Source organism: Pituophis catenifer, unplaced genomic scaffold (genome assembly GCF_029215685.1).
Source record: "Pituophis catenifer annectens isolate HBS135680 unplaced genomic scaffold, rPitCat1.0.hap2 SCAF_1, whole genome shotgun sequence".
NCBI classification, from domain to species: domain Eukaryota; kingdom Metazoa; phylum Chordata; class Lepidosauria; order Squamata; family Colubridae; genus Pituophis; species Pituophis catenifer.
Window position 1 is genome coordinate 198,795,331 of NW_027256881.1, and position 26,727 is coordinate 198,822,057.

At 37.9% G+C, this 26,727-nt stretch overlaps 1 protein-coding gene across 1 annotated transcript in view; it reads left to right on the top strand.

Annotated features, from left to right (window-relative positions):
* The first annotated feature begins 791 nt into the window (after window positions 1–791).
* The window catches only part of STK39 (serine/threonine kinase 39), an 87,348-nt gene continuing 61,412 nt past the window's right edge, over window positions 792–26,727 (top strand). The window contains exons 1-6 of the mRNA XM_070956925.1: window positions 792–829; window positions 11,556–11,665; window positions 12,484–12,585; window positions 14,370–14,503; window positions 18,238–18,286; window positions 18,388–18,453. Of these exons, the coding sequence (XP_070813026.1) occupies window positions 11,642–11,665; window positions 12,484–12,585; window positions 14,370–14,503; window positions 18,238–18,286; window positions 18,388–18,453 (375 nt within the window). The 5' untranslated portion in view covers window positions 792–829; window positions 11,556–11,641. The remainder of the gene's footprint in view (window positions 830–11,555; window positions 11,666–12,483; window positions 12,586–14,369; window positions 14,504–18,237; window positions 18,287–18,387; window positions 18,454–26,727) is intronic.

Below are 26,727 nucleotides of genomic sequence, written 5' to 3' on the forward strand. Positions count from 1 at the left end.
TATTAACTTGGGATGGCTATATAAATTGATTAAATCAACCAGTAAATTCAAGGCTAGAAGGCTAGGGTCTGATAAGCCAAAGGGCTCTGATCTAACCTTGATTGGGAGGGGACACATCCCATAAATTCTTCTATACTATAGTTGTGCAACACAACATGAGGAGATATGAAATCCTAATCTTAAATTAACCATTTAGTTGATAATGCTTTCTCCATTCGCAAAATCATCTCACCCATGTTAGCAATTATTATTAGCCTTTCAAAGGGGATGATCAAACCTAATCTCTTTTTGATCTATTGTTTTGATGAGGAGATGGCAGAAAAATTGCTGCTTTCTCTTTGAAACTGCAAAGGGTGGAAGTTTCTTGTCTTGACAATTATTTTTACTCCATTTCTTTCCCTCATGCACAGTAGCAAATGGGGATTGATTGATTAATTAATTGATCGATACAAAGCCAGCTGCAACCCTTGATTTCCTGGGTGAATATAATAGAGTAGTTTTCCATGAGATAAGCGGCGTGGTCTGAAGCACAACAGAGATTTTCCGGTTTGCATAAGAACGAAACGATGAGCTTTTTTGTAAGTTGTAAGAACATATTTTCCCCTCAATTTGTCATCTTTAAAATGAAATTATCTGAGATTGTACAACCAGAAAGTTTTTAATTCCATTCAGTGGTATTGTTCCACAGCAAGCTTCCCCTCCCTCTTCTTCCTCCTCCTCCTCTCACATCACATCTGAATTTAAATGCTTTTTTTGTTTATTCCTTTTTCTAGAGATTTAAAAGCTGGTAATATTCTTCTGGGTGAGGATGGCTCTGTACAGATAGCAGGTAATCATCATTATTGTTAAAATTTAAAAATGTGTGATGGGAAATTTGAGATATTCCAAGAGATCTCATTAATGTTTTAAATGGTTAGAATTTGTTAAGTTTAAGGGTGTTTGATAATCAACTATAAGCTAAGCATTCAGTTTTCCTGAGGAGATTTTTTTTCTTAATGGAGTGTATCAGTCAGCTTTTCAAGAAACAACACAGTTGTTCCCAGTCTGTTGTGCTCCATAATTTTGAACTATAGCTTTTATTTTTCTCACCTGGCAAGTCAGAAATTTCTAGAGGACAGCTAGTACAAAATCAAAGTAGATTGGCAGCCAATAGTGTGAGCTGCCAAGACTTCAGTTGATATTTCACCTCCAGCCCCATATTTATTAGGGAGGCTTCAGCATGCTATGTTGCAGAGGTAGATTTCAGCAGGTTCTGACCAGTTCTGGAGAACTGGTAGCAGAAATTTTGAGTAGTTCGGAGAACCGGTAGTAAAAATTCTGGCTGGCCTTGCCCCCATCTATTCTTTGCCTCTCAAGTCCCAGCTGATCAGGAGGAAATGGGGATTTTGCAGTAACCTTCCCCTGGATTGGGGAGGGAATGGAGATTTTACAATATTATTCCCCTGAGGTGGGGAGGGAATGGAGATTTTACAGTATCCTTCCCCTGGAGTGGGGTGGGAATTGAGATTTTACAGTATTCTTCCCCTGCCACGCCCACCAAGCCATGTCACACCCACCAAGCAGGGGTGAAATGCTCCCGGTTCAGACCGGATCGCTTGATCCGATAGCAAAGGCGGCAAGTGGTTCGGAGAACCGGTAACAAAAATCTCTGCACCCCCCCCTCCCCATGCCCAGCTGAGCCACATGATCATCAGAGGCTTTTTTTTTTTTTTAACTTTTAAAAGCATTTTTTCCTGCAACCTCTTCGGCTGAAAAAATGCTTTTAAAAGTAAAAAAAAAAAAAAAGCCTCTGATGATCGCGCGGCTCAGCTGGGATTGTCAGAGGCTTCTAAAAGCATTTTTTTCTGCAACCTCTTAAGGTTGTAGAAAAAATACTTTTAAAAGTAAAAAAAAAAGTAAAAAAGTTGGCCACGCCCATAATCATAATAACAAGACCAATCAGAGAAGATAGTAGAAAAGATGAGAAGGATAATAGTAATATAGCCATACTACATGGGTAAATATACTAGACATAAGATAGTGCTGAGGGAATTAGGTTTTCAGCAAAGTGATTGCACCACGAGGGGAAAAAACTGTGTCTGGTTTTTGACATGCAAAACCTACCATACTATGGGCTCAATCTCAGACAATAGGATTCCAGCTTATTTCCGGTACACTTCCTCACTTACGGTGCTGGAGCAGATTGGAAGTTGTGTATGCTGTGTAGAAGAGGAGGAAGAATCTGTTTTGTCAATGGCTTTGATTTTTCTGGCAGTGAGTCAGCATTGTGTGTCATTTCCAACACGGCTTTGATGACATGGAAAATCTTCTGGTTCATAGGGAAAGCATTGGCACTCAGGGTAGATAAAAATCGATGAATTTTTTTAAAAAAATTTAAACAGATTTTTTTTTATTTTTATCATATTTATTTTAATAAAATGCTTTTGTAGTAAAAATCTATCTAAAGATAGTTTTCTATTTAAGATACATTAATAATTTAGTTTATTCAGTATGAAATGGAGCTTAGTTATGTAGCATGAGGCTATATATTCTGCAATATTGGAACTGTTGGCAAGTCAGCAGCGGGTCAGAGGAGGAGCTGCTGCAGGATAGTTGCTCTTTAAAAATTACAATTTATATTGAGTTATAACTAATATAATCAAGCCTTTTTACTAGTGATTTAAATCATGATTTAAATCAAATCCACCCTGTGGGCAGTTCAACTTTTTCTCTTTTGATAAATTACTTGAAGAAGGGCTATTCCGAATTATCCTGTTTCCCCCAAAATAAGACATCCCCTGATAATAAGCCCAATCAGGCTTTTGAGTGCATGGCAATAAGGCCAAGCGCTTATTTCAGGGTTCAAAAAAATAAAAGACAGGGTCTTATTTTCGAGGAAACACAGTATGTGGCTGCTGATCTGTGTTCTAGAATTCCATTTCTCCACTTACGGGTTGCGGGACAACAGATAAAGAATTGTGCCTTTCTCGTCCTGGTTTCTGAGCAGGCTTACCTCTTTTGATATATGCCGAATGCAAAGCAACATGAGGTTCCAGAGCCCTGGATGGAACCCACATGTACTTTTTGGCAGAGAGCCGGTTTGGGGTAGTGATTAAGGTATCAGTTTGGAAACTGAGAGGCTGGGAGTTCTAGTCCCACCTTAGGCACAAAGTTGGATAAGTTACTTGGCTCAGTTAATCAACTGCAGGAAGACAAAGGCAGTGATAAATCACTTCTGAAAATCTTGCTAAGAAAACTGCAGGGACTAGTCCAGGCAGACTCCAGGAGTCAACACTGACTTGGAGGCATTAAAAAAAAATCATATAAAAAGCACAAGAGCCTTACCACTTAATTAGATCTGACATTCATTCTGCAGAGGGAAATGCAACAGCGGAGAAGGGAGAACGGATGAGAGCTGCAAATCACACAGCGCATCTATGCTAGGAGAGAGAAAAACAAAGCAGCTTAAAGCAATGGTACATGCTGCACTCAGCAATGTTTTAAGGGAAGTTAATTTAAGGCCAGGAAATTCCATGAATGAAAATGACTGTCTTCAAAAACAAAACCCCAATTTTAAGCTTATGCAACATAAATTGCATAATATAATACAACACAACACGATACAATGCAATATAATATATAATCTGCTTACCTTAAAATGTGTTTTTAAATTATACAGGATTTCTTTTTTTAAAATTAGTTTATAACGTAAAATACAAAAATACGAAAGAAAATAGTAGGAAAAGAGGGGAGGGAGAAGAGAGGAAAAAGTGTAGGGAAAGGGGGGAAAAGAAAGACAAGACATTGACTTCCAACACTCTTTGGTGCAGTAAAATACTCAACTTTTTCCCTTCATCTTTACCTTTTTATCTTCATAGTATGAACTAGCCATTTCTATAACAACAAACCTATCTAATTGGGAAAAGCCAAAATCAAAGTCATTTTTTTCCACCTCAAGCATAAAGTCCAGAAGCGGTTTCCAAGCAGAAACAAAAGTAATTGTGCTTTTTCTTTAATCAGACCAGTCAATTTAGCCATCTCTGCTATCTCCATCAACTGTTACAACCATTCATCCATTGTGAGAATCAAAGTGTCCTTTCATTTTTGTGCATAAAATAATCTTGCTGCTGTCAACATACACTGTATAACATCAAAGTTCCACATTTCTTCCCCAAGTCTTTTTCCATTTAACCCAAAAGAAAAGTTTCTGGTTTTATTGTTATATTCACTTTGAGAATCTTCTGTATTATGATGTGAATCCTACTCATTTTACTGGGTTTCTTTTGACTTGTTTCCCATGAAATATTTTTATTTTATTTTATAAAGCTCTATGGATCTCATTGTTTTATTTGGTGTATAGATTAGAAATCAATTATTGAAAGTGAGTGGTCTGTTTATTTCAGCCAGTGAAGGCAATAGTTTAACACATGAAGATGTCACACAAATTCATTTGAGTATTTTAAAGAGTCACAGTATCTCAAAGTCTATGAAACCCTTTTTTCTTAGCAAAAAAGAAGGTACAGACTCGGCACCTTGGCAAAGAATTTAAATTTCAATAGTCTTAATTCTGTGGTTTGTTTAAATAATGCAATGCATAGAATGCATAGCCTAACGTTGCTTTGTAAAAGCGATAAAGTATTAAAGACTTTGGCAAGTTGCTGAGTTTTAATTCTGGAACAATAAAAGTCAGTGTACCAGCATTGCAATTCCTGACTTGAAACCATCACAGAATTTGCCTGATACTAAGACACTAATTACAATCTTAATGACCTGAAGCTTGTAGTTGTTGACCTATGCCATCAGCTTGATGGCTGCCTAGTTCACCATAACATTTTGTCACAATTCAGTTAAGGCTTATTGTTAAACAAGCCACAGTGGCCTGTTATGATTAAGAAATAATGATAAACTATAATGGGTAAACACTCACAATTTGTTAAAGCAAAACAGTACAAACACATGGCAGCTTAATATGTACCAAACCAAAGTTGTATTTATTTCTCATATTTGTATGCTGCCGTAATCAAGGAGTGATTCCTTTTTTAAAAAAAATAAGCTAAAATGGTTCTATCGTCTTTATTTTTCCTCACAGAGTTGACTGACCTCAAATGCTTATAGTATTTTCATTCATTCTCTTGGTTTGTACTGTAAATACTTCTGTTTCAACTGTAAGATGAATATGAGGATTTTGTCTGCATTTCTGACTTGTAAGGGAAAGCTTTTAATTAATCTTAATTTCCCATTTCAGAGGAAACTGGAAACCATATTTTTAATATTTCAGTCAACCTAGGCACTGAACCATAAAGTTCATTTAACATTTTGGCTTTTTGTGAAGTTGGTAACTATGGCAAGGTTCAGGTGAAGTAGAAATCTGGATAGTTTCCAAAAGGATGGCTTTATTTAATGTTGGAGACACGCAGACACATTCTGTGTACAATCCGCAGGTTCTCCTAGTCTCAGAAGAGCGGTTGTAGCGGTCATAGCTAAGGGGGCCTTTGTGTAACTTCGTGGTGTGCACCTGTTGTGCCCTGTTCCTGGCTCACGAGGCCCTTTGTGCAGTCAGTCATGCTCTGGCCATCTCTTGGTTGGATTGCTGCAATGTGTTTTATTTAGGTCTACTCTTGAAGAATATTTGGAAGCTACAACTATACAGAATGTAGTGGCACAGACAGTTCTGTAGACCCTTGAGTGGTATATATATGATATCGCTGTTATGTGAGATAAACTAGTAGCAAGTTTGCTTCTGGGTTCAATTCAAGGTGTTGGTCATTACCTTTGAAGCCCTTTGCAGCAGGGGTCCCTGGGCCACAGTCCACTACTAGGCCTCAAGCCCTTCAGAACTGGGTCGTAGAAGAGTCAGGTGAGTATTGCATCCCCACTTGACCGAGCAGCAAGCAAACATGGGTGCCCATGCTCCATTTGTGTGAGCAGCACTTTCCCGCCTCTCGCATTGAACCACGTGCTTTCCCACCTCTTGCATTGAACCACCACCACCCAGCTGGTCCACAAAGCTGGAAAGGTTGGGGAACTCTGCTTTATGGCATGGGTTTCTGAGGTGTTGACTCTCCCCAATGGGACTAGCCTGCCCCTCTTGTTCCAGTGGAAGAGGGCTACTAAAAGGCTTTCGGCTGGCAGGGTCCAGTCTGCTGTGAGTCCCGCCTTCTGGAATATCTTCCCACTGGAAATGAGATATGCCTCCACATTGCTGGCCTTCTGGAGGAGACTAAAAAAACTGGCTCTTCTGACTGGCCTGGGGCCCTGACAGGGAAATGTTACATTGGGGGAGAGAAGATCCCCATCCCCAGGTCATCCATCGTCTTGGTTTCTAGCTTTCCTATTTAACTCAAGAGTCTTGATAGTACAGTGGTTTAGTGCACCCTGTTATTAACACAGCTGCCTGCAATTTCTGCTGGTTCGAATCTCTCCAAGGCTCAAGGTTGACTAAGCCTTCCATCCTTTCTAAGGTAGGTGAAATGAGGACCCAGTTTGTGGGGGCAATAAGCTGACTTTGTATAAAATATACAAAAGAATGAAGGCTATTGCTTAACGCATTGTAAGCCGCCCTGCGTCTCCGGAGAAGGGTGGCATATAAGTCAAATTAAAAAAAAAAAAAACCTCTCCTCATTTTAATTGCCTCATATTATCTTTTAGAATTTTTATTATATTATAAGCTGCCTGGAGTTGCTATGTCAATGAGATGGGCAAGATAAAAATGTAATAAATAAATAAATGTGTTGTAGTTGAACAAATTAAATCTTTCTGCCTCTTCAATATTAACAGATTGATTATAGCACAACCATGTGTAATAGGATTTGAGTTCATTGGATTGCTGGCATATACACATTGCTGGAAAGAATGGACATGAGGCAATGTAATTAAATAAAAATAAAATGGTTTGTGACAGTCAATATGGCGGCGCTGGTGACAATGCAAACTTTGGCTTCAATGAGCTAATTTAGCCTTTGAGGCAATGTTGACTCCTGATGACTGCCTGGACAGCTCCCTGCAGTTTTCTTGGCAAGGATTTCCATAAATTGTTTGCCATCGTCAATCTTCCTAGGGCTGAGAGAGAAGGACTGGCCCAAGGTCATCCAGCTGGTTTGTGCCTGAGTCAGGTCTAGAACTCACCATCTCCCTGTTTCTAGCCTTAATCGTACCTTAATCACTAAGCAAACTGGTCTAGACACAAGCCATGATATAAAGATCCAAAAAGAACCATTATTTTGGTTGAAGGTAGAAAAAAGTAGAAAAGAAACCCTGCTAATATATTGAGAATATTTTTATTGCTTTGCCCATCAAGGCATGTACAGTGTCTTATTACTTAGGTTTGCAGCATGCTGTGCATGTATCCTGTAACAACTGCAAATTCTGGCAATTCATTTTCTATTGGAAAATGAAGCTCAAATAAAAATACCATTTGACCAATGTTGAATTAGTAATGATAACGTTTCCACCAGAACTGTGATTGACAGTTTAAGGAAAGATATTTATAAACAGAGCTATTAAGTGATCTTCATTCTTCTCTTTCAAAATTAACTTGGATCCAATGCTCAGTTTGTTCCTGACAAATCATTTTCGTTAAACCTTTAACTGTGTTATTTAACGAGAGCCTTGCTTTTCAAAACAGAATGTGAGTATATACATCACTATAGTTTTGTTCCAAGTTACAAAGAGTTTAGACAGTTGAAGTGATTGTATAACAGAGAGATTTCATTGGAGGTGACTGAACAGAAGCAGGCCCTGATAAAGATGCTGCATTCAGTGAAATTGTGTTGTGTTTCCTGAAAACATTGTCGCTCATCTTTCTAGGGGTTTGCATATTTTCACTGTAGCTCAGTTTTTCTTTAAACTGTGGTGTGAGGATCCCTGGAGATCCCCCAAGACCCTCTCAGGGAATGGTGAAATCAAAAATATTGCCACATATTGAAAATATTTGCAGAAATTTTAAAATGGTCACTCTTCTAATTATCCTTTGTTTGTTAAAAAAGAAGATTTTTTTCCACAAAAAATAATTTACATCACTATTTAATGCAAGGGTGTCAAACTTGCAGCTCACAGGCCAGATGCGTTACATGCCACGCCCCTCCCAGCTCCGCGAAGGGAAAAAAGTCACGATATGTCATGTGATGGCAGCGTGACACCACAAGTTTAACACCCATGATCTAATGGGTTTAATATTGTTAAATATGAACAGTTGGGATTGTATCATTTCGTAATGTAGGTGAGTGATTGTGCGTTTACTTTTTAGTGGCTGTAGCTGGGTGCTACATTTTCACAACCTTTAAAATGCTGTTAAGAGGGCAGGAATGAATAGGTTAAAGCAATGGGAAAGCAGTTTTAATTGTTTCAGGGACACATCTTGTAACAGATTGTAAGGGCATTAGACAGCCTGAGAATGCTGGCAATAATGGGTGATACTGTTTGAGTATTCATGTTAAAAACCTGAAATAGTACTTTGAAGTCAACCCAGCAGCTAAGAGTTGGAGAAAGACTAGGTATAAATTAGTCTATCCTTTAGCATTATAGTTCCAAATTATTACTGAAAAAGAGTTTTTCTTTTCTTTCTTTCTTTTCTTTTTTTTTTTTTGGATGTGTAATTGCTAGTGATATTTTAACTTATGAATGGTATCATTGCAACCTAGAAATAATTGCTGTAATAAATGTAGACTAGCACTTAGATTTATGACTTTTGTTGTGTCGTCCAAAGTGTTAGAACTAAAGAGAATTAAATTGCACATTAATATAGAATGGAAAGGAGAAATCCCCTCTTTGCTTTGATGTAGTGCATTCAGTTATTAAGAAGTGATTGTTTCTGAATATTATATAAGCATTACTAGCTTCAAATAGTTCCTGTGGTTTTGGGGGGAAAAAACTTGCTAAGAAAAATGACTTCATTCCTTCCTTGCAAGTTTAAGACCAGAATGCATATTGATATGCATAATTCATATGTATTGGCTCACAGCAAAGAGTTGTAAAATTCTATTTGTTACAACTATCACCCTGTTTAAAATAAGTAATTTTAATTGTGTATTTTGGGATGCTTTTTTAAAAAAATTGTCTGAACATAAGAGTGCTCTATGATTTCAAGATGGGTGCAGATGTTCTGTACTTAGTTAAATTATTTAAAGAAGAATATAAGAACCCTGTTAGATGAATATGTTGAGCCCAGCCTGTTGTTTTCAAGTAGTTCACAAATAGGACAAAAATGCAAGATCATTGTCCCACTTCATTAGAGAAGGACTACATCTCCAAAGATAGCCAAAGAAATCATTCTCGGACACCAAAACATTCAGGGGTTAATAAAACACCAAGGCTTGGGCTTGAACCCACACAGTTAGTCAAGACAATGGTATCTTGTGGTCATAACATCCTGTCCCCATCGTTACCAGTTGGTAAGCTTTCACCTCTAGTTTGGACTAAGTGAAAGGTCCAGCCTACTTCAGAGGTAATGTCAGGTACAAAGCATTAGGTAATCCCAGAGAGAGGAATATAATGTGAATCTGAAGCACAAATTAGCACCACATATCTTGAAATAGCCTTTACTGCACTTTCAAAAAGTATAGTGAAAAGAAATAATAGGTAATAAACAATAAGTTTGATTGTACATCTACAGCCTGAATAGCAATGACATTTAGATGTATATACCGCTTCACAGTGCTTTACAGCCCTCTCTAAGTGGTTTACAGAGTCAGCATATTGCCCCCAACAATCTGGGTCCTCATTTTACCGACCTCGGAAGGATGGAAGGTTGAATCAACCTTGAGCCTGGTGAGATTTGAACTGCCAAATTGCAGGCAACCAGCAGAAGTAGCCTGCAGTACTGCACTTTAACCACTACACCTATTAGGAGTTCATCTCTACATGTATCTGATTTATACTGCATTTGGTATTTTGTCATCTACTGAATGTCTGCTTTTATATAAACACATGACTTGATCTCAGAAGTGGCAATATTCGTGTGTGAACTATGCATAGCGCTGTCTACATTCTTCTGGGAGGCAAGTCTTCCTAAACGATCTTCTAGCAATGATAGGCAACCAGCAATCCATACCTTTAGAATCGAGATGTGTTTACAAAAAGAATAAGGATGGGGTCACTGCTGATGATTCGAATATGGTGCTGCCCTCCTCCACACATGCACATTGATAGGTATAGGCAGTGGTGGGTTTCAAATTTTTTTACTACCGGTTCTGTGGGTGTGGCATGGTGGGCGTGGCTTGGTGAGTGTGGCAGGGGAAGGATACTGCCAAATCCCCATTTCCTCCCGATCAGCTGGGACTTGGGAGGCAGAGAATAGATATGGGGAGGGGCCAGTCAGAATTTTTACTACCGGTTCTCCTAACTACTCAAAATTTCCGCTACCAGTTCTCCAGAACTGGTCAGAACCTGCTGAAACCCACATCTGGGTATAGGGAGTCCTGCATACAAGCGTGTGCACATATGTTCCCTGTGTCATAAGAATGTCTTGCCATTGACATTTTTTGCCTGATAGTAGGAATCTACTTCTTGCTCCCATTTCTTGCCTGTGACTCATTTCCTTCCATTCCTAAAGCCACCTAGTTCGCTACTATAACATATTCCATCTAGGCCAGGATCTCATTGTAAGATGTGATCCGTAGCTATTTCTTGATTTGCGCAGACACTGTTGCTACACTTCCCTTGCAACATTTGACCCTTTAATCAGGTTTCTTTTCCCCCGAAGCTTTGCATGGCTGTTCACATTTTCCCTCTGATCTTATGTCTTCATAAGACATTTGAAGCAGAAATAGATGTCAGGCTGCCCTTTTTTTTTTTTTTTTTTGCTCCTACCCTGCTGGAATTTTGATGTGGATCTAATAATAGCATCTTTACATTCTGAACTGAGTGTAGGGGAATGTTGACCTGAACCGGTAGCGTGAAACAAACAGGTTCCTTGTTTAGTCTCTGTATGGATTTTATGGTGCTATGAAGGAGACTAAAAATTTTTACAGACATGATTCATAGATGGAAGAGAGATGTCTCATTTCTAAAACCTACATAACATTTTAGCTATCGAGTAAACATTAAATTAACCGCTTCATTTACCGTGTTTTTCGGCGTATAAGATGCACCGGAGTATAAGACGCACCTTAGTTTTTGGGGAGGAAAATTAAAAAAAAAAAGCTGATTAGTAGGTAGATCGGCCTCCCAGAATACCCCCAATCAGCTGTTCCCAGAGGTGACTTTTAGCAACAGGTTCCTTGGTTGTGAGCTCTGTGCCTTGCTTTTTTTTTTGTTTTTTTTCCTGCCTCTGAAAGCCTCCGAAACAGAGCTTCAGAAAAAAAGACTCTGAAGCTCTGTTTGGGGACTTCTTTTCTGAAGCTTTGTTTCTGATGCTTTTTTCAGCCTCTGAAACCTCCATTTGAGAAGTTGGGCAGGGCTACATTCAGAGTATAAGACGTACCAAGATTTTCACCCTCTTTCTTGGGGGAAAAAGGTGCATCTTATACTCCAAAAAATAGGAGTCTCATACTGAAGCTGCATGCTTTTAAATAGGAGCTTCACATTTAGAATCAGAGTTGATTGAATGCTAAAAGAATGTCTGTGTTTTCTCTTCCTAGACTTTGGAGTTAGTGCATTTTTAGCCACAGGAGGTGATGTAACCCGTAACAAAGTAAGAAAGACCTTTGTTGGCACTCCGTGTTGGATGGCTCCTGAAGTCATGGAACAGGTATAAGACCCAGATGTTTATTATGTGATATAAATAAAAGGTAAAGGAGTCCCTGTGGATTTTACTCCGTTTGTCAGCATTCTGAGTAAGGCACCCACTGAAAGCAGAACTCCAAGGCAGGTAGATTCCTCAAAGAACAATTTATTGGATATATCATATTGGCACAACTGGTGCCAATATGAAAGTTGTTACGGTTTTCACCTAATTAAAAAGTGAAAGTTCCCCCTTCCCCCGTCATTAATCACATTGTCCAATACCTGGTTGCCTGGTTACTCCACTCCTCCTCTTCCCAGCCACTTGTTGGAATGCCCTTGGTTCCCACAAGAAAACTTTTTATTTTGACAGCAAAAGCCGAGCTATCCAATTTTTTCCCCTCTCTTTCTTTCCCTCTGCCTTGCGGCAACCATGAAGCCTCAAAGATGGCCTCAGCCCGGTTCGCTTCAGGGTTGACACCGCTAGTTGTTGCTGACTCTAGGGGGCAGTGTTTATCTCCGTTTCAAGACCATTGAGCCAGCACTATCTGAAGACATTTCCGTGGTCATGTGGCCAGCATGACATCACGGAGCGCTGCTCCCTTTCCACTGAAGTGGTACCTATTTATCTACTTATATTTGCATGCTTTTGAACTTTTAGGTTGGCAGGAGCTGAGGCGAGGACAGGAGCTCACCCCATGACGTGGCACTTGGGTCTTGAACTGAGGCTGCCAGACAAGCCCAACATCTTAACAGTCGAGCCACCGTGCCACCCTATTATGTCATATACTGATTTACTATACCATTGCTAAATTAACTTTTCTGTTTTATATTTCCCTTTGATAGGTGAGAGGCTATGACTTCAAGGCTGACATCTGGAGCTTTGGAATAACAGCCATTGAATTAGCCACAGGAGCAGCACCTTACCACAAATACCCTCCAATGAAAGTAAGCCTAGCTGGAAAATAAGCATGAAATCTAAAGTTGCGTAACTAACATTTCAAGTTTGGGTCTAGAGCTTGTACAAGTGAGATCTGCATCAGAAGTGTATGCTGACCTCGTAATAGCTGGGACATGGTTTAGGATCCTAGTTATTAATGCTCCCAGATATAAGCTGTCAGGGGCTGAAAGAGGTTGATTCCCTGCCATCTCACCTCTCCATTTTTTTGTCTACATTTGTCTCCATCTCCAGTGATCTTTTTAGACAGGGTTTTCTTTAGCCGGGTGTGGTTGTTGCCTCCCTTTGTGATTTAAAAATGATGGTATAGGTAGTCTTCAACTTACAACAGTGTGTTTAGTGACCATTTGAAGTTGCAACGGCACTGAAAATGTCCGTTCTTCACAGAGCCATTGCAGTATCCCCTATCAAAATTCAGACACTTGGCAACTTGTTTATATCCATAAGGATTGCAATGTCCCGGGGTCATGTGATCATTTTTTGTGACCTTTTGACAAGCAAAGTCAATGGGGAAGCCAGATTCACTTAACAACCAGGTTACTAATTTGGCAACTGCACTGATTCACTTAGGTGGTAAAATGGGACAAAGCCAACTTAACAACTGTCTCACTTAGCGATGTAAATTTTGGGCTCCGTCGTGATCATAAGTCGAGGACTACCTGTATTTCTGGGTACTACATGCTTATAGTTCTTTGGTCCAAGTCAGCACAAGAGTGCTTAGTTTATGTATGTGTATGAATGTCGCAGCATGTGGCCTCGGGATGCTGGCAATGGCTGTAAATATGGTCTGGTTGTTGAGTGCCCCCAAATGAAGTCACATGACTGGGGAAAGCAGATGTTGTAATTTTGGAAACTGGTTCATAAGTAGCTTTTAGGGGCTCCATCATAACTTTCACCAGTCATAAATCGAGGATTACCTGTAGATCTTTCCTACTCCATGATATTAAAGGTTCCAAAATTGTTATTTCTTACTTAATACTTGTCCTATCAAGGATCTCTGGATGGTGAATATCTCTTCTTGTTTTTTCTTCAGAACACCTGAGGTAGACTGGAATGAAAGATGTTGATTAGCGCCATAATCCATATTCAGGTGGCCACTTGAAAATTGAGACTTTCTAGTCCCACCGGTCCCACTCCCCAAATCTTCAGGGTTATTTTTAATTTCTGAAATTGTCATTTACCGTATTTTTCAGAGTGTAAGACACACTTCCCCACCCCCATAAAAGAGGGTGAAAATTTGGGTGCGTCTTATACTCCGAATGTAACCCCGCCCATCCACTGGCCCCCCGGAAAATGGGACATGCGGAGGCGGCAATAGGCTATGGCAGTCCCTGCAGCCTGAAACAGCTGATCTTCAGGAGGCCAATCCAACTGACAATTAGCTGCTTGTGCTAATCAGGCTGTGCTGAAATTGAAACGGGCTGTTTGCTGCAAGGAGGCAAATTGCTGGGAGGCAGAGGCAGATTTTTTTTTTCTTGTTTTCCTCCCCCAAAAAGGTAAGTGCGTCTTATAATCTGGTGCGTCTTATACTCCGAAAAACACGGTATATTTAGGCCTTCATGCCTAGTTTCAAATGGATTGGTATATATTCTGTAAAGTGGTACGGTAGTTTAGAGTCAAGAGTATTTATTTGTGTTTCTACTTTATTATGTACGCGTTGAAATTATTGTCTAGCTTTCTTTACATAATATTGTAATTTAGCATTATTTAAATCATGGTTAATTTGGCCAAGACTACTCTCCTAATTTCTTCTTTTTTTTAAAAAAAAAAATAGGTATTAATGTTGACCTTGCAGAACGATCCTCCAATCCTGGAAACAGGAGTAGAAGACAAAGAAATGACCAAGAAATATGGCAAGTCCTTTAGAAAACTAATTTCCTTGTGTCTTCAAAAAGATCCTTCTAAAAGGTATGGTGTTTTTAAAAAGGAGAGATATAAGAAAGTGAGGCGAAGCTTTTAAATGAGGATATAGTTTTAAATAACAAATATTTTAAATAATAAAATATAGATTCTTTTCTATTTAAGTGTAGAGACATCAAGACGTCCATCTGATTGCTTGACCCTTGCTTTTTCTGAGTGACATAATTGGACATACTTATTTTATATTTATTTATTTTATTTATGAAATGTATAGATTGCTTCAGTGTGTTATGACTTTGGGAAACTCATATAATACGCAGTAAAAATACAATAAAAAGACAAGAAATGATCAAAAGTTCCGAAAAAGTCAACAATAATTTAGGAGTGTCAAATTGGCTGGATGGGTCACACGCAGGCCACGTCCATCCCAGCGCCGCGAAGGGGGGAAAATGTCACAATACATCATGTGACAGCAACTTGACGGCAACGTGACTCAACTTTGACACCTGTGATTTAGAAGAATCAGAACATCACACAATGAGTTTATCACTCGCTCCAACTCAGAGTCTGAAGTGAAGTGATCAATAACTCCTCGTGTTTTCCCTGTGTTTAAAGGAGGGAGTAATGAGTTCATTATTAGAGAAATACTCTTTGACCCAGAGGGTTTCCGTAATTCTAGAACATTCTGTAATACAGTATTTCGTTATTGGGGAGATGATTAAGAAAAGTCTATCTCACATGTTGACTCTCTTCAAAAATCATTTGTTCCCTATTTTCAAAATACTTAATTTTCTTACCGTTTTAGGTAGAGGTAATGATGACGCTAACAATGGAGATAGCGTCCCATCCTTTTTTCAGTTGCCACAGGTGCTGAATAACAGCACCCCAGAAACCAATGTACACATCACATCAGATTGCCAAAGGGGTCTGGAATAGGTAAATGATAAAGAGTATGGAAAATGGGAAAAGACATTTTACCACAATCTATGCTATAGGAAAAGAATATGGAGGATGGAGCTGTAAAATTTGCCTCTTTTATTTGAGGCAGTTTATTTCTGAACTCGGCTTCATTGGACATCACTGTGTCTCTGGAATAATATATTTAAAGGCAGAAAAGCTGTTTTGTTGGTTTACTAGCTATGCTGAAATAACTTTGTTTTTGACATACATTGTTGCATGTCAAATAAAAATAATAATAAACAAGACATATACTGTTTTTAGTAAGGGTTCTCTGGCAGAACTAAATAACTTAGATTTCCTCTTGTGCTATATATGTTTTAAGTGTATAAGCTACATGCACATTTTTGGGGAAACTGATTTTCTTTTGTTCGACTCTGGAGTTCCTTTGTAAACTTATTTCTAAACCATTTGCCTTTCGCTGTGTCTCATTAACTCTACATCCCTGGGGCACGAGCATTAAGCTAAGGTCTACCACTTGGCTAGAGATAAAATGTTCTCCGTACTTCAGCCTGAAATGCTTTAGAGAACCTGTGTTTATTAAGATGTCAACTGCACCAATGGCTCCTTATTGCAGCATAGGATTAAAAAAATAGCATTGGGGGGGGAACGATAAACACTATAATTCTAACCATTTTTATTTATTTATTAGAGCTTGTTAATGTTGACAAATCTGCTATTCTTTATTTTAAATTCAAAAGCATTGTATTCATTATTCTGCTAACATGACCACGTAAGGTGATTTCCAGTTTTATTTTAAGTATCAGAAAGACCATTACTTATTGTATGGTGAGAAATGGTTTCTTTCAGACTATTAATGGCATCAGAGTCCTAGATAATGCTTTATCTTCCTATCCTTTCTCTCTCTCTCTCCCATCCACATCCCCCAATTAAGAAGAAATCAGCATTATCTTGTTAGCAGTATAAATAATTCCATCCTTATGTGGTTGCTGAGAATATTTCTAGCCACTAGATGGTGGAATTGCTGAAGTCTGTTCAAGGCTGATCAAAATTAAACTGATTTTTTTTTCAGAATCAGCAATCTATTGCTCTGGGAAGAGAGGGTTTAAATCCTTTATGTTAAAAGTGAAGTTGGATTGAAAATAGTTCTTGGATAAGAAGTTTGATCCTACTTTCGCCAAGAAACATGGAGGGTTATATAGAATTTATTGGTGCTTATTAATGCTTGAAAAAATATTTTATTATTTTTTAGGATTTACAGACATTTTTTCAGTTACCTATGTATTAGAGTTAGTCCACTTCTTCCACCTGCTCCTGGATAGCTATGTTGAAGTCTTAAAGAGCTCAAGAGAGATGCTGATAATTGAGGATTTCTGCTCCTATTTCATGCTTGTATTAGATATTTCATACTGTCGTTTAGTAATAATAAGCCAATGTGTTGGTCTACACCATTTCTGATGCTATTTTCAGAACTGAAATTGTTGTTATGCTAATAGACAAATTACCTATTTGATACAGGTGATTTCTAAACAGAATAAGAACGTAATAATTCTCAAAGTGGGATAAGCATCTTCTTTACATCCAAAGTTGGGCTAATTCTGAAACTGCATAAACAAACTTATTCTAAATCTGGGTTTTTTCTTTCACCATTTATAGCAGTAAACCTGCCTCTCCAATTTCCAGGGAAGAAGTTTCCTAGGTCTCTATAGCATAGCTGGAGTAGGAAACCGAATAGGAGGGACAATTTATTTGGATTTATGGATTTAATGGATTTATTAGGGATATTGATTCTGTTGCTAACAGAATATCATTACAACTAAATTTCAGTAGTATAACCCTTTTATTAATGAACTAATTCAAAAAGAGGTGGTGTTTCTTCTGAATGTCCATTAAATCCAAAGGTATGATATTCATGGTGATTTAAATTATTAGTATAATGATATATTTATGCAACTTATGCAAATGTGTCAACCCTCACAGAGTGGTTGTTGTAGGAAAAATAGGAGGAAAGAGAATTAAGTATATTTGCCACCTTCAGTTCTTTATAAAAACAATATAGGTGGGATAAAAATGAAATAAATAAATAAATATCTTAAATGTAAATCAAGCTGCCTTATCTTGGCTACTTTTGATACAACTGATTGCCCGTTTTAAAGTGACAGTTGAATGGAAATTTTATCAATTGCATCTGAAATTTATTAAATGTTTATTAAACTGAGATTTTTACTGTCTGTAAATAGGTTGGGAGATGCTTCATTTATTTTCTTTTTAAAACAATCTTCCCACATAAAACAGTACATTGGATTTATATTTATGACAAAATATGAATTCTTCTCAAAGGAATGAGTCTACATAGCAATAGCAATGGCATTTAAGCTTATATACGGCCCCATGGAACTTTACAGCACTCTCTGGGCAGTTTACAATGTAATCTGGGTCCTCATTTTACCCACCTTGGAAGGATGAAAGGCTGAGTCAACCTTGAGCACCATTAAGATCGAACTCCAGGCTGTGGGCAGAGTTTGCCTGCAATACTGCATTTTAACCACCGCACCACCAGGGCTTCTGGGAACAGTTGACATAGGTTGTAAGAAATTATTTAAACAACTTTTTAATATGGATAGCAATATTAGTAAATACATGTTTTTAAATCTGGCATTTTCATCATTTTGATCTTATATATAAAGTGTAATTTATCTTTTTTTAAAAAAGAAAAACATAGGATATTGAAATCAAGTATACATTCTTAATACTTTTCACCGGATGTTGAATGGTGAATTTTCTAAATAACATGTAGTAGTCCTGGTCCATCAACACAATGCTTGAATGATATTCTAAATTGCCTTTTTTAATCTATTTTTTAGGCCTACTGCAGCAGAACTTTTAAAATGCAAATTCTTCCAAAAAGCAAAGGTAAAATATTTAATTCAGCAAGTAAACCCTGATTTGAGATCAATATGAATGCTTCTGCTTCTTGGGGGTAGACTTAATTATAACAATCTTGATCTTTACAGACTAGAGAATACTTGATTGAAAAACTACTTACAAAAACACCCGATATAGGACAGAGGGCAAAAAAGGTAAGGTTCCTTGTAATTGCTTTTAACTATGTTTTTTTCCTTTTTTGAAAATTAATGCATAATAAAGTCACAGTTATATTACTGATGATCATTGCCCATAACTACAGATAGTCCTTGATTTACGACTACAATTGAGCCCAAAATTCCTGTTGTTAAGCGAGACATATGTTAAGTGAATTTTGCCCCATTTTACAACTTTTCTTGCCACAGTTTTTAAGTGAAGCACAACAGTTGTTAAATTGGAAACACGGTTGTTAAGTGAATCTGGTTTCCCCATTGACTTTCCTTGTCAGAAGGTCCCAAAAGGTGATCACATGACCCCAGGACACTGCAACCGTCATAAATATGTGTCAGTTGCCAAATGTCTGAATTTTGATCACATGACCACAGGGGATGCTGCAATGGTCATAAGTGTTAAAACGTTAAAACCGTTAAAAACGGTCATAAGTCACTTTTGTCAGTGCTCTTGTAAATTCAAACTGTCATTAAATGAACTGCTGTAAATCGAGGACTACCTGTATAATGCTGTTAAAGGGAAGACAATGGGTGGCAGCTACTTTCTTATGATAATTCTTCTTGAGCTCCAGGTTCAGCATTTGGACAGCTACCATGCTTGAATGCATAGAGAACTTGTGACTAAATATTGCTGAATCACAGCTCCCATTATTTCTTATGATTTACTATGGGAACATCTGGTGAATTATAGGTTTCCCATTCCTGCTGTACAGACACAGAACTGCTATGCTAAGTTAGCAGAACTGAGGCCTTGTGGGTTACAGAGATTGGCAATTTTATTATACTGTATTGGCATAGTTATTGTACATAGTGGTATAGTAACAATAGTGTATTTGTATGTTTGGTGGGGAGTGAAAAAGCAGTGCAGATGAGGATGGGTTTTCTAGAAGATTGTCTTTATTACTGCCCAACCTCATTTTAGCAGTGATTATTAACCTTTTTCATAGTTTAATTATTGTTAGCTCCTTTGAGTATATTAAGTGGAATAAAAAGTTGATATACAAATAGTGTAATGAAATAAATGTAGCTATTCTTTTAGATCCACTTTAAGGTTTAGGAGGCTGAGATTTTCTTCTGGGACTTTGGGGCTTTAATTTTTCTTTTCGTATAAAGCTGTTGTGGCATTTGCAATCAAGGAAAACATCACATTCATGGTAAGAATAATAGTACAGTGGCCCAGAGATGATTCTTCTCTTGAATTCTAATCAAAAGAAGGGAAAATTTAATTGAATCTCAACCTGTAAGTAGATCCCCAACTAAACAATATTGACATCTCTTTGCTGTGTGATAATATCTTGTTTAACCTTCTCCAACATGGGTAGTTTAATCTTGTCAGCTTCAGTCAAAGTGGAAATCATATGGGATAAGGAGAATTGTTGTACAAGTATTTGAACAATTAGTAAAGACTAGCAAAACAGGCATGTTACATAGCATTGATTGCAGCTACTCCCTATTTCCTTTTCTATTATGTTGCTCTGTGTAGGTATGTGTGTGAGAGAATGTGCCAACTCTTTGAGGGGAGGCAAGGTCAAGAAACAAAAGCCTCAGGGATTCCAGAAATTATTTTTATTGTTACAGGTTACAATAACAAAATCTTGGAAGCGTATCAGTTTAACTCTACTCCCTTATATATCAAACAAAATCAAGGCAGGGCTATTTTAAATTTCTTTATCACATTTTTCACTTCCTCGGGACTGTGTTTTGACAATTGTTTTCCCTTAATGGTTGTTTGCGCCTTTCCTCCTCCTCAAGGGCAGGTCTACATTCTTTCATAGAGAGACTGGAAGAGGGAGATTTTACCTTAAATTAGCTCTTCAGCTGTCACAATACTATAACTCCCCAGAATTCCCCTCTTAGCACCCTTCTGTTTTAAGTCATTTGTGTTTCTTTAGCAAAAACGGATACAGAAAAAAATTAAGTTACCCTGGATTCTGATATTTCTGACAGAACAATGCCTCAGCGCCCCCCCCCCCCCAGTGATCCGGTGAAGTCTATAACATTTTTTTAACCCTTAAGGAGTATATAGATCATTTATGGGCATATCTTTTTAACAAAGGTCATAAATAATAAATCTAGCTTGAAATGACTTCCTTTGCTAGGCCTGTGACATTGGGGATGGAAATTGCAAACTGGTTTGAATTGTTTTGATAGCTCTTCAAGTAGATCTAAGATGTCCTTAGCATTTACATAGCAAATTACCACTCAGTCTTGTTGTTCTTTTAGTACAGAAAAATGTACTGATAGGAATTCAGCTTGTTCAGGGACAGCCACTAGATGGAGCGGATTGCATGTTATTTTTTCAAATAAGTCAATAGGTACATTCTTGTTAAGAGTCCTAACTTTGGTTGTAGTTGGCAGAGAGTTGATCTTCTATAGATAAACAACAAATCTGCTTAATCCTATTAAGCAGTATACAGTAGCCTGTATTTGAAAGCCAAAACATACCAGTACTTTTCTTTTCCATCTCAATGCCAGCTAGTAGGCCATTTTTGAAATTGGAGATGTCACAAGCAGAGCTGTTCCATAAACAAAGCAAAATTCTGGGTTTTAATTGGGTTGGTTAGGGTTTTCAATTCTACTTCATATCAGCAAAGCTGATATGTTAAAAGTATCTTTTAACATAAAACATTCACTTTGAAAATTAGAGGAAAAAAGTTCCCCTTTTGCTTTCTGTTACCAGGAAAAAATGATGGTATTGTGATATATAACTTATTCAGAAGAGGCCCTTTGTAAAATGCAAACATCTTAAAGCAAGCTTGTCCTTCAGAAATCTTAAAAGGCTATTTTTGGAAACTGATTCTGGCTCTCTCTTTGTGTGTATGTGTGTGTGCACATATGTGTGTATCTGTGCATGATTTGCTGGTGGTCTCATTGGAAGTCTTGTCTTTCCGAGGGTTCTGCTTTAGAATTTCATGGAAACACGTTTTACTCAACTAGGTTGCTTTGCAAAATGCTACCATTGAATGCTTTGCAGAACTCAAACATTGTGTATTGCTCAAATTTTTCCTTTTTCAATTTTAAGGTGTTTATGGGTGTCTTGATATTTGTAAATAAACATAGAGCCTGATTGAGTAGGTATTATGTGCTTGCAAGCCTACAGTTTTCTGTTGGAAAGATATTTAAACATGGGCTTTATTTTTTCATGGAGATAAAAAAGGCCCAAATTCTTTCTGAATATTTCAACTGAACTTGGCAAAGGAAGCTTGTGTAATTTTTAACATTTTTTTGTTTGATTGATTCAAGAATCTGGCTTAACATTAGTATGTGTCAATACACTTGAAGGACAGACCTGAAAATCATTGTGTATTGTGCATTTGCTTATTAATTACTAATTGCACATAATTATTTCTTTTTAAAAAATTGTAAATAACTGCTTTATCAGTAGCCTGAGAGAAGCATTTGTTACAGTGAATTGTTTTTTGTATTTATTCTTAAAATATACAGCAGAGGGCAGTAGTACATTTGCTAATAATAGTCTGAAAATTGTTTTCAAAATAAATTCTGTGATTTGTCCTTGATATATTGGGTTTAATATGGTTCTCTTTGTAGTGTATATTCAGGGCAGCTTTTTTCCCAACAAAGTGCCAGCCAGATGTGTGACACCAACTTCCATAATCTCCATCCGTGTGTGGAAGGTACCATTTTAGGGAAAGACTGTTTCAGAGCTTGACTTATGGACTAGGAGTTTACTCCTTTGGAGTTGTGCACATGGGTTGTGAAATATTATTTCACTTGGCAGAATTAGGAATTTATAAACTGGTTGTACATTGCTTCTTTCCTTTCCCTATCTTGTGCATTTGCTGTAAGCATCTGAAACACATGATGTCATTTTTGTACATTTAGCATAGATTGGAGGGGACACTCAAACAAGAGACTTAATTATGGTTGCCACTAGAGGGAAAAGTTTAAAGACATCATTTCTAAGCCCACTTTGAACTCTTTTAGGCTTCTTTTTTCAGCCTTTAAGTTCTTGTGGTTGGGCAAAAATGAAAAGCTCAATTCCCTATAAGGTTCCCCTTATTTATCCAGTCTTCTATGTTGGCTTATCTTGCAAATATAGTAAGCCTTTGGAGTCATAAGTGCTTGAAGGCAGGACAAAATAGTTAAGGGCATCTAGTAGTAACAACCACGGTGGCGCAGGTGGTTAGAGTACAGTGTTCTGCTGCCTGCCGGCTGCCTGCAGTTTGGCATAGTGTTTACAGCATGACTACTATTTTGAGACAACCAAGGGCGAAAATACAGGACACAGAGATTGTGTCATTACAAACAGTGGTTTATCTACAAGTTTATTTATTTATTGGTTTGATTTATATGCTGCCCTTCTCCGGAGACTCAGGGCGGCTTACAATGCGTTAAGCAATAGCCTTCATACTTTTGTATATATCTGCTTAGTAGGGCTTTTGGCTCCCCCTAAGTGGTGTTCTTTTTTATACAAAGTCAGCTTATTGCCCCCACAATCCGGGTCCTCATTTTACTTACCTCGAAAGGATGGAAGGCTGAATCAACCTTGAGCCTGGTGAGATTTGAACTTGCAGTAATTGCAGGCAGCTGGTGCTACTTAACAGCACTTTAGTCTGCTGCACCACCAAGGCTCCTATATATGACACACACACACACACACACACACACACACACACACACACACACACACATATATATCTCACACACACACACACACATACACACATACACGTGCTAAGCAAAGCCAGGCAAACAATCAATCTTCAGCTCTACACAGAGAACTACAATGCAGATATACGTGACAAGAAGAATAATACACAAGGAGAGAGAGATGCCCTCTAATGGCCTCCCTTATATAGGCAGCTTCTTAAAGGGCAGTAACCCTGCTGACTCATCCTCAGTCTTAAAGGGGCTGGTCAGCTTTAAATCATCATTACCCTGACACAGTTCGAGTCTCACCAGGCTCAGGGTTGACTCAGCTTTCCATCCTTCCGAGATGGGTAAAATTAGGAGCCAGATGGTTGGGGGCAATAGGCTGACTCTGTAATCTGTTTAGGGAGGGCTGTAAAGCGGTATTGCTAAGTGCTATCTAGTAGGATAAACAGAACAACTTTATTTGCCGTATCCTGCTAGCTAATCATTGTTATCCTATGCATAACTTGCTCAAAGCAGTCAAGCATATCATATTAGTTACTGCATCTAAAAAAGTAGCCTTAATGTTGGGTGCCAAAATTGGGTAATTGCAGTTTTGTATTGTGCCACAAAAACTACCGCTGGTTGCTGTTACTGTTAAATTCCTTAAACTGAGAAAAACAGATGAAACTAGCATATTCTACACTCACAGCTTCTTATGTAAAGTAGAAAAGTAGAATGTGAATTATTCATGTTTTTCATTCACGCCCTCTGAACAGGACAAACTGTTCAAGTCGGCAACATTTCATGATCCACAGAAGAATGGATCGTGCTTCTTGTTTCCCGAAGGACTTCTAGTCTTTTATTAGTTCTAATAGAGTCTATGGTTGGGAAAAGCTTCCATTTTAGCGGTCTGTTAAGTGGGCTAGTAGAGTTCTGTGTTGAATTCTCAATACAGGCAATCCTTGACTTATGATCACAGTTGAGCCCCAGAATTTCCGTTGTTCAGTGAGACATTTGTTGAGTGAGTTTTGCCCCATTTTACGACCTTTCTTGTCTCAGTTGTTAAGTGAATCACTGCAGTTGATTAAATTAATAACCCAGTTGTTAAGGGAATCCAGCTTCCTCATTGACTTTGCTTGTCAGAAGGTTGCAAAAGGGGATCCAATGACCTCAGGACACAGCAAGTAAGTATGAACCAGTTGTCAAGCATCTGAATTTTGGATCACATGACCATGGGGATGCTGGAAATATTGTAATGAAAAATGACCATAAGTCACTTTTTTCCGTGCTGTTGTAACTTTGAATGGTCACTAAATGAACTGTTCATAATAAATGACCAGGTCTTTGTACCTTTTACTCTGACATAGCTCTCAATAATAGAATGACTAAGGCATTTTTCTGAATTATCTGGCCAGCATGGAAAGTGAAACTATGAAACCAACTTTTTCCCCCCATGGTCATTGCAGGAAGAATGATGTCAGAAATTGGTGCTTGAGAAATACTGTTCAACTTTTTGTGGAAGTTGCTGCTGTTGTTGTTGTCGGGGAAGTGGGGAAAAGGATGAGAGAGAAATAGAGAAATCACCGTTTATTTTCTCTATATGGCTGAGTTTCCAATATCTGTGTCCCAGATTTGAGGAGAGATTGTCTGGAAGTATGGAGTATACTCAGGGGTGAAATCCAGCAGGCTCTGGAGAACTGGTAGTGAAAATTTTGAGCGGTTTGGAGAACCGGCAAATACCACCTCTGGCTGGCCCCAGAGTAGGGAGGGAATGGAGATTTTGCACTATCCTTCCCCTTGGAGTAGGGTGGGAGTGGAGATTTTGCAGTACCCTTCCCCTGTCACACCCACCAAGCCACACCACGCCCACCAAGCCACGCCCACAGAACAGGTAGTAAAAAATTTGGATTTCACCGCTGAGTATACTTCTATATATTGATGGTCCCCACCTCTATATTTCTAGTTTGAAAGGACAATGGAAAATGGTTGCAATTTTTTTGGCTTTTTTTGTTTACTATTGATTATACATTATTGGGTGTTTTTGATTGTTGAGTTATGTTTTAGGGAACTTGTTTTCCTTTTTCTTAGTTTTGCTATTGCTAGTAATTTGTTTTCTATTCCTCCTTTTAGAGGTCTTTAACAGATAGAAAGAGAATACAGAGAATATTGTGATGATTTTTTTTCCAGAGATATGATAGTTCAGCATACATTATATCAGAAGTGGATTCTGAGTGCAGGAGAGTTATGCATGGGGATCCATTTACTCAATGTTATCTCATTAAATGATGAGCAAGATACAGAGGAATCTCTATAATATACAGTATTTTTCCCATATCATTATTCTTTCCTCATTTACAGAGTAAAGCAAAAATCTCAGATTCATGTCTGAAATCAAGATTGCCACGTGCAATAAAATGCAGTAAATGTATGCATTAAAGAACCCTATTCTTTTGTAGCTAATAAGCAGCTACATTAAAAAATCTTTGGTGAAAGGACCTCTTTTAAACCGTTTTTCTTCTTTCCCCATAAATGTTCCTAATTGTCTTAATTAAATGGGATAATATTCATTTTTATAAACATCTTTTATGGTAATTCAATTATAACTGAACAAATGAATATTTGATGATTCGCTTGTAGTGCAATAATGACATCAATTTGCAAATACTTTAAACTGAATTCTAGTGGTTTAAGTCTGAATGAGTTTATTTCATCATTCATAGTTGCCGTTGCTTTTACTGTAGTTTATTATCATATCATAGTGTTTTTCCCCCGCTCTTAAAAATTTTTTTACACTCAGATGGAATTATCTTTATTGGTACTGCTATTCTCAATTGGTTTCAGTCACATTAGCAAAAATATCCTCCCCGTATAAATTCATGAACATTTCTCCATCTTCTAGCTTCTTCTTGACTTGTAACCAGAATAATTGCGGGGGACAAATCTCACAAAAACATATCTGCCTCCAGCAAAATTGGGTTTTCTTGTGGTCACCTTGCCTTTTTGGCTTTTCCCACCACTGTTTATTTCATCCTCTACTTTGTCCTGCATTCTCTGTTACAGCTGACATTCATCTTGTCTTCTTCCACAACTGTGGTACCCTGGCAGGTGCTTGTTGATCCTGCACACATACACAAACACAGAGTTTTTGGTTTGGGTAGTTTAATGTTGGTCACTCTTGCTCCATTTCTTTCACCTGTGTATTCTTGTGAATGAGCTGTATGTGTGTATAATATATGACCTGTCTCTTTTCTTACCGTAATATGTTAATTTGTCTTTCTAAGATTGAACATTCTTATTATTTCCCTGATACATTTACAAATCATTTGTCCTTTCAAGCAACCCTTTTGTTTCACGGAAATAAAAGAAACAAAATTAGAAGTCTGCTTTCTTTACTCCTCGGCCACAATAATATTAACTGTAGCGCATGACATGACTTAGTTTAGCCCATCTCTGATAGTAGATTTCCTTGGAACAAAGGAAGAGAAAGTGTAGCAAAAGTGAGCCTGTATTTCCTAATGCATAGTGGTTAGCATATTAAGTTATGATTGGGAATTAACCGAATAAAGTCTCCCTTGAGTTGACGTTGAGTTTTTTGACCACAGCATGGAACAGTATTGAGTTGGTGTAGGGTTTGCCATTACCTTCTCAAGGAAAGTTTCTTCA